This window comes from Notolepis coatsorum, assembly GCF_963971535.1.
Source record: "Notolepis coatsorum genome assembly, chromosome: 14".
Taxonomy (NCBI): domain Eukaryota; kingdom Metazoa; phylum Chordata; class Actinopteri; order Aulopiformes; family Paralepididae; genus Notolepis; species Notolepis coatsorum.
This window is the reverse complement of record NC_140178.1, coordinates 115,145,837-115,161,480: the sequence shown is the minus strand read 5'-3', so window position 1 is coordinate 115,161,480 and position 15,644 is coordinate 115,145,837. Positions and strand designations below refer to the sequence as shown.

The 15,644-nt window shown below is 44.3% G+C and overlaps 1 protein-coding gene across 1 annotated transcript in view; it reads right to left on the bottom strand.

Moving 5' to 3' along the window:
- Positions 1 to 15,644, bottom strand: part of LOC311240728 (serine/threonine-protein kinase WNK4-like) — a gene marked incomplete at its 5' end in the record, with an annotated part of 152,523 nt that overhangs the window by 99,864 nt on the left and 37,015 nt on the right. The window contains one exon of the mRNA XM_084329301.1: positions 1,623 to 1,711. Within this exon, the coding sequence (XP_084185427.1) occupies positions 1,623 to 1,711 (89 nt within the window). The remainder of the gene's footprint in view (positions 1 to 1,622; positions 1,712 to 15,644) is intronic.

The window sequence follows — 15,644 nt, the reverse complement described above, 5'->3', positions numbered from 1 at the left end:
CCATCTTCCTGGACTCTTACTTTTTAAACAGCACTGTGCAATATTACATCTACTGTAGACTTCAGTATATTTTTACTTAATTTATTTACTGTATCTTTTATTCTATTTTTATTCTATTTCATTTTATTCTATTCTTAGGCCATTTGTTTTGTTATTCTTATTTGTGACTTGTTCTGTCTAAATGTTTAATGTTGAGTGATTTGCAGTGTCAAATTTCCCTCAGGATAATACATTTCTATTCTATTCTATTCTATATCTTTGAAAAGTCTCCATTTATTCAACACTTCTGAATTCACTGAAGACTGAACTGAACTGACAAAAATAAGGTGCATAAAAAAGCAAACAAAATTCCTCCACAGGCTACTCACCATCATTAGTAGAGCGGCAAGCGGCGTTTGGGGACAGAGTGAAATCTTCTTAAAACACTGTCCCTCCACTCATTCCTGAACTTTTTTGTTAAGTCCTTCTCAAATGCCAACTGAATTAAATTGGCCTTGCGTCGATGAAGCATACTAAGGCGATGTTCTGTAAAGACGTTCTTGAGGGTAGAAAACTGTGCCCCCCCGAGAACATTTGATGCCCCCCCACTAATTTGTTTCTGCAGCCTGGTCTGGTTCTAGGAGTAAGGTCAAACTTTGAAAAAAAAGAAAAAAAAATGTTTTACCAGGGTGGGCACAGCTGACTCTGTGGGCGGGCCCGGCCCCCTAATGCCCGCCCATGGCGCCGTGTCTGCCTAGAACCCACCTCACCCCTGCCCACTTTGACTACCTAGGATGGCTTAGAGACGAGTAGACGACAGACTTGCAACTTGCAATGGGCCTGGTCTACAAGATACACTACACCACACAGGTACCCATGTACATGTCGAAATACTTCCGAAAGGTCAGTGAATACCACGACCACAACACCAGAGGGAGCTCCACAAATCATGTTAAACCCAGATTCGGCTCAAACAGCCGTAAAAAGATGTGAATCCCTACCCACATTCAAAACCGCTCTCAAAGAGCACCTACGGGAGGCTGCAATTCGAAACTGGCCACCATAAAAGTCCAACGCCCCCACCCCCACCCCCTCCTAATGTACAGTCTCCTCCCCATCATATGTATATAATCTCTGTTAGGATCTATGGGTAACAGTACTGTATATTTGCAGTATGTCACAAATGTAACAGTACTAAATACCTGTATGTCATGTATGTCCCTATGCCATAAATGTCATGATGTCATGTATGTTGTGTATGTCATAAATGTCACTATGAATTGAAAATGGGGGACCCTGATGTAAACAAGACAAACGTCTTTCTCTGGTCTGCATCCCCTTAACAATTGTGTGTATTGAGCCGTACTGTATTGTACCCATTCTGCAATCTGTTAAATAAAGTTTTCATTCATCCTTGTGTAACCAGTGTGAAACCAGTATACATTAGGAAAATGTGCAAAACAGAGGCTAAGAAAATAAAGGTCCCCTGTCGTTCATTAAATTTAAAGGGGAACTACACCCATTTTCTGACTTTGAGAGAGGAGCTCATGTTCATAAATACTGATATTTATGAATAACACATTGAAATTCTTGATTTGGGCAGTGTTCCCCTTTAATGGTTAAGAAAATAAAAGTCCTGTTACCTTTCATTGTTGTTCATGCGGATGCAGCCCTCAATGATCTCCTTCAGCTCAGGGACCTTTACTTTGAAAAAACTGTCCGGCTTTATGCCCTGGAGAGGAGAGAGAGAGAAAGAGAGACAGAGAGACAGAGAGAGAGAGAGAGATACAGAGATACAGAGATACAGAGATACAGAGAAAGAGAGGAGAGAGAAAGAGAGACAGAGAAAGAGAGAGATAGACAGAATATGAGAGACAGAGAGAGAAAAAGAAAAGAGAGAAACAAGAGAGGAGAGAGAGTGAAGAGAGAAAAGAAAGTGAGAGAGAGCAAAGAGATAGAAGGAGAGAAAGAAAGAAAGAAAGAAAGAAAGAAAGAAAGAAAGAAAGAAAGAAAGAAAGAAAGAAAGAAAGAAAGAAAGAAAGAAAGAAAGAAAGAAAGAAAGAAAGAAAGAAAGAAAGAAAGAAAGAAAGAAAGAAAGAAAGAAAGAAAGAAAGAAAGAGAGAGATCAAGAGAAAAGAGAGAGGGAGATACAAATAGAGATAGAAAGAAAAGAGGAGAGAGAAAAGAGAGAAAAGAGAGAGGGAGATAAAGAGAGAGAGAAGAGAGAGAATGAGAGAGAGAGAGAGAGAGAGAGAGAGAGAGAGAGAGAGAGAGAGAGGGAGATAAAAAGAGAGAAAAGAGAGAGAGAGGGAGACAAAGAGAGAGAGAGAGAGAGAGAGAGAATAGAGACAGGGAGATAAAGAGAGAGAGTGTGTTTAGAGAGAGACATTATTCCTGTACATCCTGGAAACCCAGAATACATGTCCAGTACTCCTCTGTGTGCAGCCTGCCTCCGACTAGAAGGAGCGAGGACACATACTGCTGCCGGTCTGAAGCCCCTTTCTCACAGCCTAACCCTTTCCTTTCACTACCAAAGGGTTAACCTTCTGTAGTGCTGTAGTGAAAGGGTTAATGTTGGCAGGTGTAGCATTCCTATGTACGTGTCCTATCAAAGACTGACCCGGGTGGGTCACATGAAAAACGGCAACAAAAGTTACAAATTCAGACTGTTTCAAACAAACGTAGGTGTGTCCTAAGTAGGGCTGTATCGAATAGTTCGAAGCTTCAAAGCTTCATTCATAATGTTGACATTCGAATTCTAAATCAACATTACATTTTTTTTTAATACATTTTGAATTTATTTTTTTATTTTTTCATTCTGTTTAAACCAATGGGGTTTTTCTTCACAGTTGCAGATAAAGATTAGGCTACACTAATATTATAGTATTATGCTATTATAGTATATGACTCGTCATACACATTTTAATAAAGCATTTATCATAAATGATGCAGCCTATCTGCATCCGCTTGACGCTCCATCAAGACGTCACCATCACTTTCGTACCAACCGTGCCCTTATTGGATTATTTATGTTGACGAAACTGACTAGTTATATTCATTAAAGTAAGTTTATTTAATAAAAGAAAAATACTAATTTTATCAGATGAATCACTTTATTAAAATTGAGGATTTTCTTTTTTTATGATTACATCATAAAATATGACGACAGACATTCAAAGCTTCAGTCGAAAACTTCAATAGAAGCTTTGAATGTAAAAAAAAAAGACATTCGGTGCAGCCCTAGTCCTCAGTCTGTCAATCTGGCTTCTTTTGTCAACACGGCATGTTGAGTGTGAACATGGTGTCTACTGTGAGTCAACAGTGTGCATTAACAATATTCTGAACTGACAAATACCCCACATTATGTCGTAGAGATACATAGAGATGTAGAGTGATGTCATAGAATTGTAGAGGGATGTCATAGAGATACATTGAGATGTATAGAGTGATGTCATAGAGATACTTAGAGATGTATAGTGATGTCATAGAGATACATAGAGATGTATAGTGATGTCATAGAGATAATAGAGATGTATAGTGATGTCATAGAGATACATAGAGATGTATAGTGATGTCATAGAGATACATAGAGATGTATAGTGATATATAGAGTGATGTCATAGAGATACATTGAGGTGTATAGAGTGATGTCATAGAGATGTAGAGTGATGTCATAGAGATACATAGAGATAGGGCGGCTGGGTGGTGCAGCGGACATTGCGCTCGTCACCAACGCAAGAGACACCAGGTTCGACTCCGGCTGTCGGCGTTGCCTCCGGCTTGGGCCAGCCGTAATACTAACTCAATTGGCAGAGTTAGCGGGTGGAAGTCGATGGGTGGTAATCTTAACGTTGTGGACAGCGACTCCTACAGGTTGGTTGGGGGACGCCTGCACAGCAGAGACAGGAAATGGCGGGGGTAGTGTGAGCCTCCCACACGTTACACCTCGCCAATGAGAGTCCGCGCTGGCAGGTGAAAAGATGTGACAGGCTGCCTCCTCGTGTACCGGAGGGGACACGTGATGCAAGACTTCTATCCTCCCTACAACCGACCAGTGGGGGGCATATGCGAGCAACGTTCAAGACAGGGGAGGGAAGAATTGGCACAGTGGGATTTGGATGGGAGAAAAAAATAGAAAAAGAGGAGAAAAAAATAAGATACATAGAGATGTAGAGTGATGTCATAGAGATACATAGAGCTGTAGAGTGATGTCATAGAGATACATCAAGATGTATAGAGTGATGTCATAGAGATACATAGAGCCAGTGGCGGACTGGGACACAAATTCAGCCCGGGACATTCAGACGCACCAGCCCACACACCGGCCCACACAACGGGCGTTATGAAACACTTGTCCAGTATTAAACAACCCAAGGCTGTGGCTAAGGAGTCAACATCAGGGAGACCAAATCTACACACCGCCCCTAGATGTGCACTCATGCACAGTGCACACACACAGACACACACATACATATACCGTTACTTCCCGTCATTGGCATATTTTTTACTAACATCTTAGTGCCTCATTAGCCTAGGGATTAAGGATACATGAAGTATTAACTACACCATAATAATATTGAGGTTTTGATCCATAGAAAGTAGGGATGTCCGATATTATCGGCCTACCGATATTATCGGCCGATATCGGCATTAAAATGTGATATCGAAACATATCGGTATCGGTTTTAAAGAAATAATATTTTATTTACATTTCTATAACCTTTATTTACCCAGGCAAGCAAGTAAGAACCAATTCTGATTTTATTTATTGTCAAAAGTATGCATAATGTTGTCAGTGATGGGCAAGCTACTTGGGAAATGTAGCAAGCTACACTACAAGTTACTCTCGATTAAATATAGCTCAACTACAATGGAAGCTATCCCCAGATAAATGTAACAAGCTACACTACAAGAACATGTCAAAAATAGCTAGCTACATCGGCACTACTTCTTTTTTTTTTTTTTTACTTCATTATCAAGTTTCCACCAAACAGGCAAAAAAAATGCTAAGTTTCTTTTCTATTCTATCTTTATGTATTATTTATCCCTAAACTCTGCATCTTCTGACTGCCTGATACCCTCTCCTAGCTGAAACCTGCCCACTTTATCAACCAAAAACACTTATTCAATATCTGAATTTTAACTAATAATAACTGTCTTACTGCATTTTACTATTATGCTACCATGTCTATACTACCACCAACTATGCTAATATGTCTATACTACTACAGTATAGTATGTACTACTCAGAGTATAACACTCAAGCTTGACACTGCTAGACAAACAATACTATTTATCCTTGTCTGCTAGATATGTACCACTCATGCTGACTTGTTGTACACAATTTGTAAGTTGCTTTGAATGAAAGCGTCAGCTAAATGACCAAATGTATTTAAATATGTAACTCACAAAACATTCCATGGCCCCAAAATCATGTGGGGACCCCAGACCACAGATCAGATCAATCACCATGGTAAGTTAACAGACGAAGAAAGTGCCAACACACAGCCCAATGCTGCAGTGCACGGCGGCAGTTTAACAACATTATTATCCCTTACCTTAGATACGCCGCGCCTGCATCCCACAACTTCATCTTTTCCATTCATTCATTCCATGGAGAGACATTGTTGTTATTGACATCATCTTCATCAATGCCATCACAAGCCCTGGAAACATCGAATCCCTCTGCCATTTCGCGCGGACTGGTTCGTTCATCAGTGGTCTGTTTTGATTTTCACTTCCTGATTTGCGGTTGGAGTCCCGCCCTATCCTGCCTCTGATTGGCCTACCCGTAAAGTTTTGGCCTAACCATACCCAATCGTGAGTCGTCATACTCATATCAAACCAACCAACCAATCATAGTGGGTTTTCTACGTGGAGTTTTTTTTTCTCCTTATAGTCTAGACTGTTTATATATATCTATGATCTAAGATATAGTAGCGTTGTCGCCGTTGTAGCGTTTCCTTGTCGCTACTCACTACTTCGTTCTATAAATAGCTGCGTTACAGAAAACGCTACCCTGGTTAAAAAGTAGCGAGCTACCAGCACGCTACTGAGAATTGTAGTTAAGCTATGTAGCTTCGCTACGTGTAGCAAGCTACTGCCCATCACTGAATGTTGTGTTAATTCCACAACAAGAGATATGTAATGTTAATTACCTGAAATTATTCCATTTCTTGGGGCGGGAAACCCTGCATATATCGGTATCGGTTGATATCGGTTGATATCGGTATCGGAAATTAAGAGTTGGACAATATCGGTATATCGGTATCGGTAAAAAAGCCAATATCGAGCATCCCTAATAGAAAGGTCTGTGCTACACAATTTCAGTTAGATTGGATTTATTGTCCTTTAATTTGGCACTCATGACATTAGTTGCTTGCCGTTTAATCAACATTGAAAGACCCCCCACTTCCTCCCAGACACCCATTCCAAGAGACTGTTTTCTCTCTCTCTCTCTCTCTCTCTCTCTCTCTCTCTCTCTCTCTCTCTCTCTCTCTCTCTCTCTCTCTCTCTCTCTCTCTCTCTCTCTCTCTCTCTATGTATGTGTCTCTCTGTGTGTGTGTCTCTCTCTCTCTGTCTCTCCCTCTCTCTGTGTGTCTCTCTCTCTGTGTCTCTCTCTCTCTGTCTCTCTCTCTGTGTGTCTGTCTGTCTGTCTGTCTGTCTGTCTGGACTGGGCTCTCTCTCTCCCCTCAGGGTCAGCTGTGCTGGACTGGGCGCTCTCTCTCCCCTCAGGGTCAGCTGTGCTGGATTGGGCGCTCTCTCTTTCCTCAGAGTCAACTGCATAAGAAGAACATCAGCAATCAATAATAATGGCTTGAATTCATACAGCGTTTTTCAGCCTTTTGAAAACACCCAAAGTAGTAGTAGTAGTAGTAGTAGTAGTTTATTCAGTCATCATCTCACACAATACAATATACCCCATCATTTAACAATATTTGATTTTACAGTGACTGAAAAGGTACAGACTGAAGCATAATGCTTATATATGCCTGTCCTATATTCTTAACAAAAATTTTAAAAATTGGCGGCTACGTGGCGTAGTGGGCAAGGCGCTCGCCACAAATACTGGAGACGCTGGGCTCGCCTGTTCGAGCCCAGCGCTCCACATTGCTTTCAGTTTAGCTGGTCGTTCATGCTAATACACATTGGCCGTATTAGGGGGTGGGAAACTGATGGGTGGGGATTGGGCGTTGTGGACAGCGACTCCTACAGGTCGGTTGGTGTGCCTGCGCAGTAGAATCAGGAAGTGTCGGGGGCAGCGTGAGCCTCCCACGCGTTACTCCTCGCCACTGAGAGATCGAGCTGCGCAGGTGAAAAGATGCGACTGCTGTTACCTCAAGTACCGGAGGGGACTTGTGCTATGTATGACTTAGTCCACATTGCAGCCGGCTTGTGGGAGGCAAGAAACAGCGTTCGTGACAGGGGAGGGTTGAATTGGATGATACGAAATTGGGATGGGAGAAAATGTAGAAAATGGGAGAAAAAGTGGATAAAAAAAAACAAAAATTAAAAAAATTAAGGCTCCAAAACAGTATTCTAAAAGAAAATAGCAAAAGAAAACAGTATTATTCACCCCTGTAGTTTTCAAAAATAGCTTTACAAATGTTTCTTAAAAACCAAAAGCGAATTACTCATTCTTAACTGTATATCAGCATTGTTCCACAAAGCGCTTCACAGAAACCATCAAGCATTCACACAGTCATACACTACTGGTGGTTGTGAGCAGCATCAGCAAACACAGCTGCCCTGTGGCAGACTGACGGAATCATGTCTGCTAATCAGCGCCAACCACCATCAACAACCTTCATAAATACATTCAACATTAATGGAATAGGCTAACTACCAACTTAGCTGTAGCAGTTAGCTGTTATATGCAATCACATATGTTTAACTACGGGGTAGTAGTTGACCTAGTTGTTAGCTTAAGCTAGTTAGCTGTGGTTATTTACAAACATGTAGATGAGACTAATCATATACAGATCGAGAACATGGCTAACAGTTGGGAATTCTAAGGTACATCTTATTTAAGCATGTAAAATGGCAACTAATCAATTCAATCAATTAGATTACCAATATTATATCAACATGAAAATTTGGAAGGGAACATAATAGTATTTTATTTTAGTATTTACTATTATAATATTAGTAGCTGATTAATTTGCAGCCCGTCCTAGGTTCTGATTGGCTCTCTAGGTTAGCACTTTAGCTTCTGATGCTGTGGTGGGCACTAGTCCTAACATTGCTAACTAAACTTTTAGTCAGAGAAAAAACGTCACGAGTCACAACTATTTACGTCCACGTGCTGTAAGGAATCAGGAATACGGAAAGCACATTGTCTTGTAATAGAATGACTGAAATCACTGCAAGAGCTAGTATAGGCTAGCTAGCCCTCATGAACCGGCAGACACCAACAGTAGAATATGCACTAGGCTACTGCATGCACCTGTCATGTTACTGTTGGTTCCTTCCACTTGAACTTCATCATCATTAGCAGCAGCAGCGGGTAAACATGTCTGTAATTTTAGAACATTGTTCTGCGTCTTTTACTAGCAATTTTAGTTTTTTAATTCTAGCTTTTTCAGCTCCACCCTTTCTTTTTTTGCATTCTCCATTTCTGCGCTTCTAGGCCTACTCGCGGTTGGGAGGAAACGTGAATCTCATTCACTGATGTCTCATGTCTCATTCAAGACTGGCTAACAAAAGCATGTCTTTCACTTAACACCAAGAAAACAGTGTGTATGATGTTCACAAAGTCACCAGTAGAGGTCACTCACTCTAATGTGTTTCTGGGAGAGGCGGAGCTGGACATTGTACATTAATTCAAGTATCTTGGGGTCACATTGGACTCTACATTGACCTTCAAAAAGTCATGTGAAGAAAGTGACAAACAGTCAAGTTTAACATCGAAAACTTCAGGCAGATCAGGCCCTGCCTGCCAGTTAATGCTGCAAGGATGTTTCTGCATTCAATGATTTTATCACACATCGAGTAGGCCTACTGTTTTATCAACTGGTCTCTTTTATATGTCACTACTCTTACACCAATATAATTACTCTACAAAAAAGCCATAAAAGTATTTGATAGGAAACCAATTTCATTTCATCACTGTAATGTTTTAGAAAAACATAACATGCTAAGTTTCGAGAATTTCCAAGTTTTCAAATATACTTGCTTCATGTACAAGGTTCTGCATGGACTTGCCCCTCCCCCATTGAATGAGTTCATCCAACAGAAAGCAGACACTGGCATTACCACCAGGGCCATCAGTAGAGGGGACTGTAAGGTGCCCTACATACTCCATGTTCAAGACCCATCTTAAACTGCATCTTAAGGCAAACCAGAACTGTGATCATTTTTAATCTGATTTAGTTTATGCAACTTGTTTATTGTTTTATTGCCGGCCCACACACTGGCCCACACACCGGCCCACATAATGGCCCACACACCGGCCCACATATGGCCCACACACTGGCCCACACACTACACCGGCCCACACACTACACCGGCCCACACACCGGCCCACATTAGTGGCCCACACACTGGCCCACACACTGGCCCACACACCGGCCCACACACTGGCCCACATACTGGCCCACACACCGGCCCACACACCGGCCCACATACTGGCCCACACACCGGCCCACACACTGGCCCACATTAGTGGCCCACACACCGACTCACACACTGGCCCACACACCGGCCCACAGACTGGCCCACATACTGGCCCACACACCGGCCCACACACCGGCCCACATACTGGCCCACATTAGTGGCCCACACACCGACTCACACACTGGCCCACACACCGGCCCACAGACTGGCCCACATACTGGCCCACACACCGGCCCACACACCGGCCCACATACTGGCCCACACACCGGCCCACACACCGGCCCACATACTGGCCCACAGACTGGCCCACACACCGGCCCACACACCGGCCCACATACTGGCCCACACACCGGCCCACAGACTGGCCCACACACCGGCCCACACACCGGCCCACATACTGGCCCACACACCGGCCCACACACTGGCCCACATACTGGCCCACACACCGGCCCACACACTGGCCCACACACCGGCCCACATACTGGCCCACATACTGGCCCACACACCGGCCCACACACTGGCCCACACACTGGCCCACATTAGTGGCCCACACACCGACTCACACACTGGCCCACACACCGGCCCACACACTGGCCCACATTAGTGGCCCACACACCGACTCACACACTGGCCCACACATCGGCCCACATTAGTGGCCCACACACTGGCCCAAAAAAAAAATTAAAAAGTTAAAAAAAATAAAAAAAATAAAAAAAATATATATATATTTTTTTGGACCAGCCCACTTTGGTCCTGGCCCATCGGGATTCGTCCCGAACGTCCCGATGGCCAGTCCGCCACTGCATAGAGCTGTAGAGTGATGTCATAGAGATACATCAAGATGTATAGAGTGATGTCATAGAGATACATAGAGATGTATAGAGTGATGTCATAGATAGCTAGACATCTTTAAAAGACAGCTTAAAACCTATCTCTTTGCTCAGGCATTTCACTGTGGGGTAATGCAGGCAAATACTTGATGCTCTGTTGTGAGGAGAAGATGACTTTTGACCTAAATCTTTTCAAAGTTGTTTAACATTCCAGTTAGGTACATGGTGTTCACCGCCTAGCCAAGGTTGATTCTCCTAATTTGGCCATTTTCATCTGATTGAACAATCTTATCACACTTTTTACTGTAACCTTGCTATTTAAATTTTTTATTTTTATGCTCGCTTATGCCTGTATTTTTTACTGTTGTTGTACGTCCGTTCTATTTTAAAGAAAATTTACTATTTTTAAACTTAATCATTTTAAACTATTTTATTATTTGTATTACTGAATGAAACTGTAAACAGCCTATTGGGATGCTAGATCCTAATGTGAAACACTGTGATTTACCATACCTTGCTATGCTCGAATTTTTATGCTCGCTTATGCCTGTATTTTTTACTGTTGTTGTATGTCCGTTCTATTTTATAATTTTTAGACCGTTTTTTAACTTAATCATTTTAAACTATTTTATTAATTGTATTACTGAATAGAGAGCCTATTAGGATGCTAATGTGAAACACTGTGATTTACCATACCTTGCTATGCTCGCTCATGCCTGTATTTTTTTACTGTTGTGAAGCACTTTGAACTGCAACCTCTGTATGAAAAGTGCTATACAAATAAAGTTATTATTATTATTATTATAGAGATACATTGAGATCAGGGAAGAGACCAGGGAACCCCCCCCCCCTTCACCTCCCTGTGACGCGCTGACCCCACAGCGTGACAGGAAGGCCGAAGAACAGGAGGTCCAACCCCCTGGCCAATCAGTAAAAAGGGGGGAGGGGTTTATCAGTTCACCCCCCATGACCCCATACCCCGGATACGATGAAAATAACAAGCAGCGCATGATACCAGTTATCTAGCATGCTACATGAAAAAGCGTATATCCTCTAGGATAAGCTCAACCATTGCACGCTAGCCACAGACGATAAAACTTGTTTTGTGAAAAAAACTGGTTTTTATACAAGGCTTTAGGCTCATGAACACGTCACCCGTGTTTTCATACTTCCTAAGTAAAGAGAAAACAACAGACATTTAAAGAGAGGGTCAAAGACCTCGATACAAGCTACATATGTGATTACTTGTGCAGGCTAACACTCTAACCTAGTTGTGGACTCGATGCCATGTTTCCCAAACGTAACAGAATACACACAACCCCCTCAGATAAAAAAGGTAAAGTTAACTCTTACTACTGCAAGAAGAACACCGTCTTCTTCATGATGAGGGAAGTCTTTCGACCGAGTGCTAGCCACAGGCCTTGCTAAGCACACATGTATAGCAACCAGACAAAAAAATTCAAGAAAATGTTCCTACTCCCTAAGCAAACATACAACCCCACAGCTAGGTAAGGGTTATACATCGTATCCCCAATATACAGTGAGTAAACACGTTTTGTAACAAAAAACAGTCCCTCACCAGGAGGGACTTTTTATTTAATAACAAAAATCATATGTTGGGGGGGGGGCAGGGGTAAACAGGGGAGTCACTAGCGGCGCCCCACGGGGAGCCGGCCCGGAGGAACGGTTCTGGGGAGCCTGGTCACGACGATCCCTACCGTTACCTCCGGGCGTGGGGCGACTGGCTGCAGCGGTCGAGGCACTCCCTCCACTCCTGGCCTTCTTCGCCGAAGGCCCAGCAGCGGTGGCGGTGGTGGCGGTGGCAACGGTCGCGGTCCTCTGCCGGCGTTGCTTCTTCCGGACATCACCGGTGGCATTGGGTCGGGGGAAATGGGGCTGGAGCACGGAGCGCTCTTTCTCCATCTCCCTGCAGGCTGCCGTCATCTGCTGCATGGCCGACGAGAATAAACCAGCATCAGAGAGGGGGGCCGTGAGCAGGGGAATCCTCCTCTGTTCCGGCACCCGCGCCTGCTCCAGCCAAAGATGGCGCTGGGCGAGAGTGGCCAGGGCGCGCTCCTTCCCGGAGGCTATCGCCTGCAGCTGGGTTAGGTGCAGGATGGCTCCAGCCGCCTGGGCATGAAGGTACCGTTGATGGTCATCAAATACCGACCCGCCCGCCCGCCATCAGCCCCAACATGTAGCGCGCTAGCTGCGCGATGTTGGAAGTCGCAGCTAGGCTCTGAGTCGCGGCGATGTACACCTGGTCACTCCAGTTAGCCAACTGCCTAGCCGATTTCCCCTGGGGAACCGGCTTTCTTAACGGCTCCCACACCATTTCGGGACAAGGTATGGATGCCATCGGGCTACCAAGTCGAGGCACCCCGTCCTTTAGCCCCTGGACCAAACCCACCACCCGCGTGACTGGCACGTAGGCGGGGGTAAGGCCAACGATGCGGGAGATTACCTGTCCCTGTGCCACGTAGGCCTCCATTGCTGGGAAGAATGGGCAGACAACGCCCGTCTCTCTCACAGGACGACGTTGCCAGAGATGACCTATCATGTCATCAGGAACAGGTGCCGGCAGTGGCTGCGGCAACGCCACGCCATTAGCGGCTGCAGCGGCCGCCATGAGCTCGGGGAACAAGGCAAGCAACTCCCCTTGCGTACCTCCCTCCACGTCACTCGCGTCCCTCATGTACGGGAGGCTGCCTCAGTGCCTTGGGTGCCAACGTCCGACGCGGCAGATAGCTGGGCATCTTGTCTCGGGGTCGGAGGTTCAACTTCTAACCCAACCCTGGAGTACAAGGGACCCCAAGGAGACGCAGCACTCCCTGCCACTCCCCGAGGGGGAGAGTGATACGTCTCTACTGGGGCTTCGAACAAGAGAGCTCCCGCCCCCTCCATGTAATCCTCAGTTTCCATCGGAAATGGAGAAGAGGCAAGAGAACTCTCGTCCGGCTCCAGCGCAACACTAAAACCAGAACGTTCGCCCCTGCTGCTCGCCGCCTTACGACGAGAGCGAGCCGAGGCGAAGCGTCTGCGATGCAAATCCTCGGCCACCAGAGGAGCTGTCGGCCTTTCAGCCGACTGTTCCGCTGGCGGGGGAACCAAGGCCGGAACCCGGCCATCTCACAGCAGATGGAGGCTCAACGGCCCCTTGGTGAGGCAAACTCACCACCGGGCGGTGCCCAGGCGCACCTGGCTGCCACGACCGCAGAGCATGAGACGCCCCACGACGCACGGAGGACGCGGCGATAGTGAAGCGCTGGTTGAGGGTAACGTTGCGAGCGTCTAGACCAGGGGTCAGGAACCTTTTTGACTGGGAGAGCCATAAAAGCCAAATATTTCTAAATATATTTCATTGAGAGCCATATAGTATTTTTAACATATAATAAATTAAATATGTCTTACTTTTAATGCGACTTCTGGTGCTGCATGGTTTTGCTGATGGCCTTGTAATCTGGTTCATACGTGGTGAGGTTGAGCTTCATGCAGGCGTTGAGGCTTCCATCAGTTAAACGTGAGCGTAGGTTGGTCTTAATGTTCCTCATATGCGAGAATGACTGCCCACATGCATATGTAGAGCCAAACATGGTCAATACGGCAATACTCACGCTGCATTGTGTGGTATGTCACAGGAAGCTCGTTCCAAGTTTTAAGAATCAGCTGGTCTTCAGGTTGAAGATTTTTCATTTCTGTCCACTTGTGTTCCCTCGCCAGCTCTGCTCACTATATCTACAGCTACAGATACTATTAGCTGTATCTTGAAAACTAATTTCTGTTTACTTTAAAATTACACAGTATTATTAAGAAATATCACAAGTAATTCACTAAAACAATTCTGGGAGCCATATGCTGTCACCAGAAGAGCCATATATGGCTCGCGAGCCATAGGTTCCCGACCCCTGGTCTAGACCCTCCGACGCCGGGTGAAGACATAACTTCTTAGTTTTTTTCGTAAAATTGCGAGAGAGAAAAAAACTAAGATACAATGTCAACGTAGCTCCTTTCCAACAACTATTTCGGCACTAAACTCAAAGTGGTGTATACAGTCACTTTACGGTGGTGAAAATAGCGAAAGAGCTGTTAGTGTGGCAAGGACCCCGCTTATGTAGAGGAGCGGATGTGGGTGTGGCCAGGAGAATGGGTGGAGAAAAATTATTAATTGTTAGATTGGATAAAGGGATAGTTCCACTAGAGAGCAGAGCGTAAGCTATACGATAATATAACATGAAATACATTTTATAAAAATGTAAACATGTCATAGAGATACATTGAGATGTATAGAGTGATTTATTTATATATTTATTATTCGTTTTTCTTTTTATTATGTAGAAAGTTTGGTAGTTCAGTTGTTACGTCGTGGCGTATCGACCTTCCAATAAACAGGTTTGGGGGCTAAGCTTCCTGTGCTGGCTGAGGCTCTGGTCTCTTCAACACGCCTCAGTGTCCCTTGTTGTTTTAATAGATCTGAGTCATAAAGAAACTGTTTGGGGTTCATGCTCCTAGTATCTCCTGCTGTCTGAAGAGATATGAGCTGCTAGTATCTCCTGCTATAGAGATATGAGCTGCTAGTATCTCCTGCTATAGAGATATGAGCTGCTAGTATCTCCTGCTATAGAGATATGAGCTGCTAGTATCTCCTGCTATAGAGATATGAGCTGCTAGTATCTATAGAGATATGAGCTGCTAGTATCTCCTGCTATAGAGATATGAGCTGCTAGTATCTCCTGTTATAGAGATATGAGCTCCTAGTATCTCCTGCTATAGAGATATGAGCTGCTAGTATCTCCTGCTATAGAGATATGAGCTGCTAGTATCTCCTGCTATAGAGATATGAGCTGCTAGTATCTCCTGTTATAGAGATATGAGCTGCTAGTATCTCCTGTTATAGAGATATGAGCTGCTAGTATCTCCTGTTATAGAGATATGAGCTCCTAGTATCTCCTGCTATAGAGATATGAGCTGCTAGTATCTCCTGCTATAGAGGTGTGAGCTCCTAGTATCTCCTGCTATAGAGATATGAGCTGCTAGTATCTCCTGCTATAGAGATATGAGCTGCTAGTATCTCCTGCTATAGAGAGATGAGCTGCTAGTATCTCCTGTTATAGAGATATGAGCTGCTAGTATCTCCTGCTATAGAGATATGAGCTGCTAGTATCTCCTGCTATAGAGATATGAGCTGCTAGTATCTATAGAGATATGAGCTGCTAGTATCTC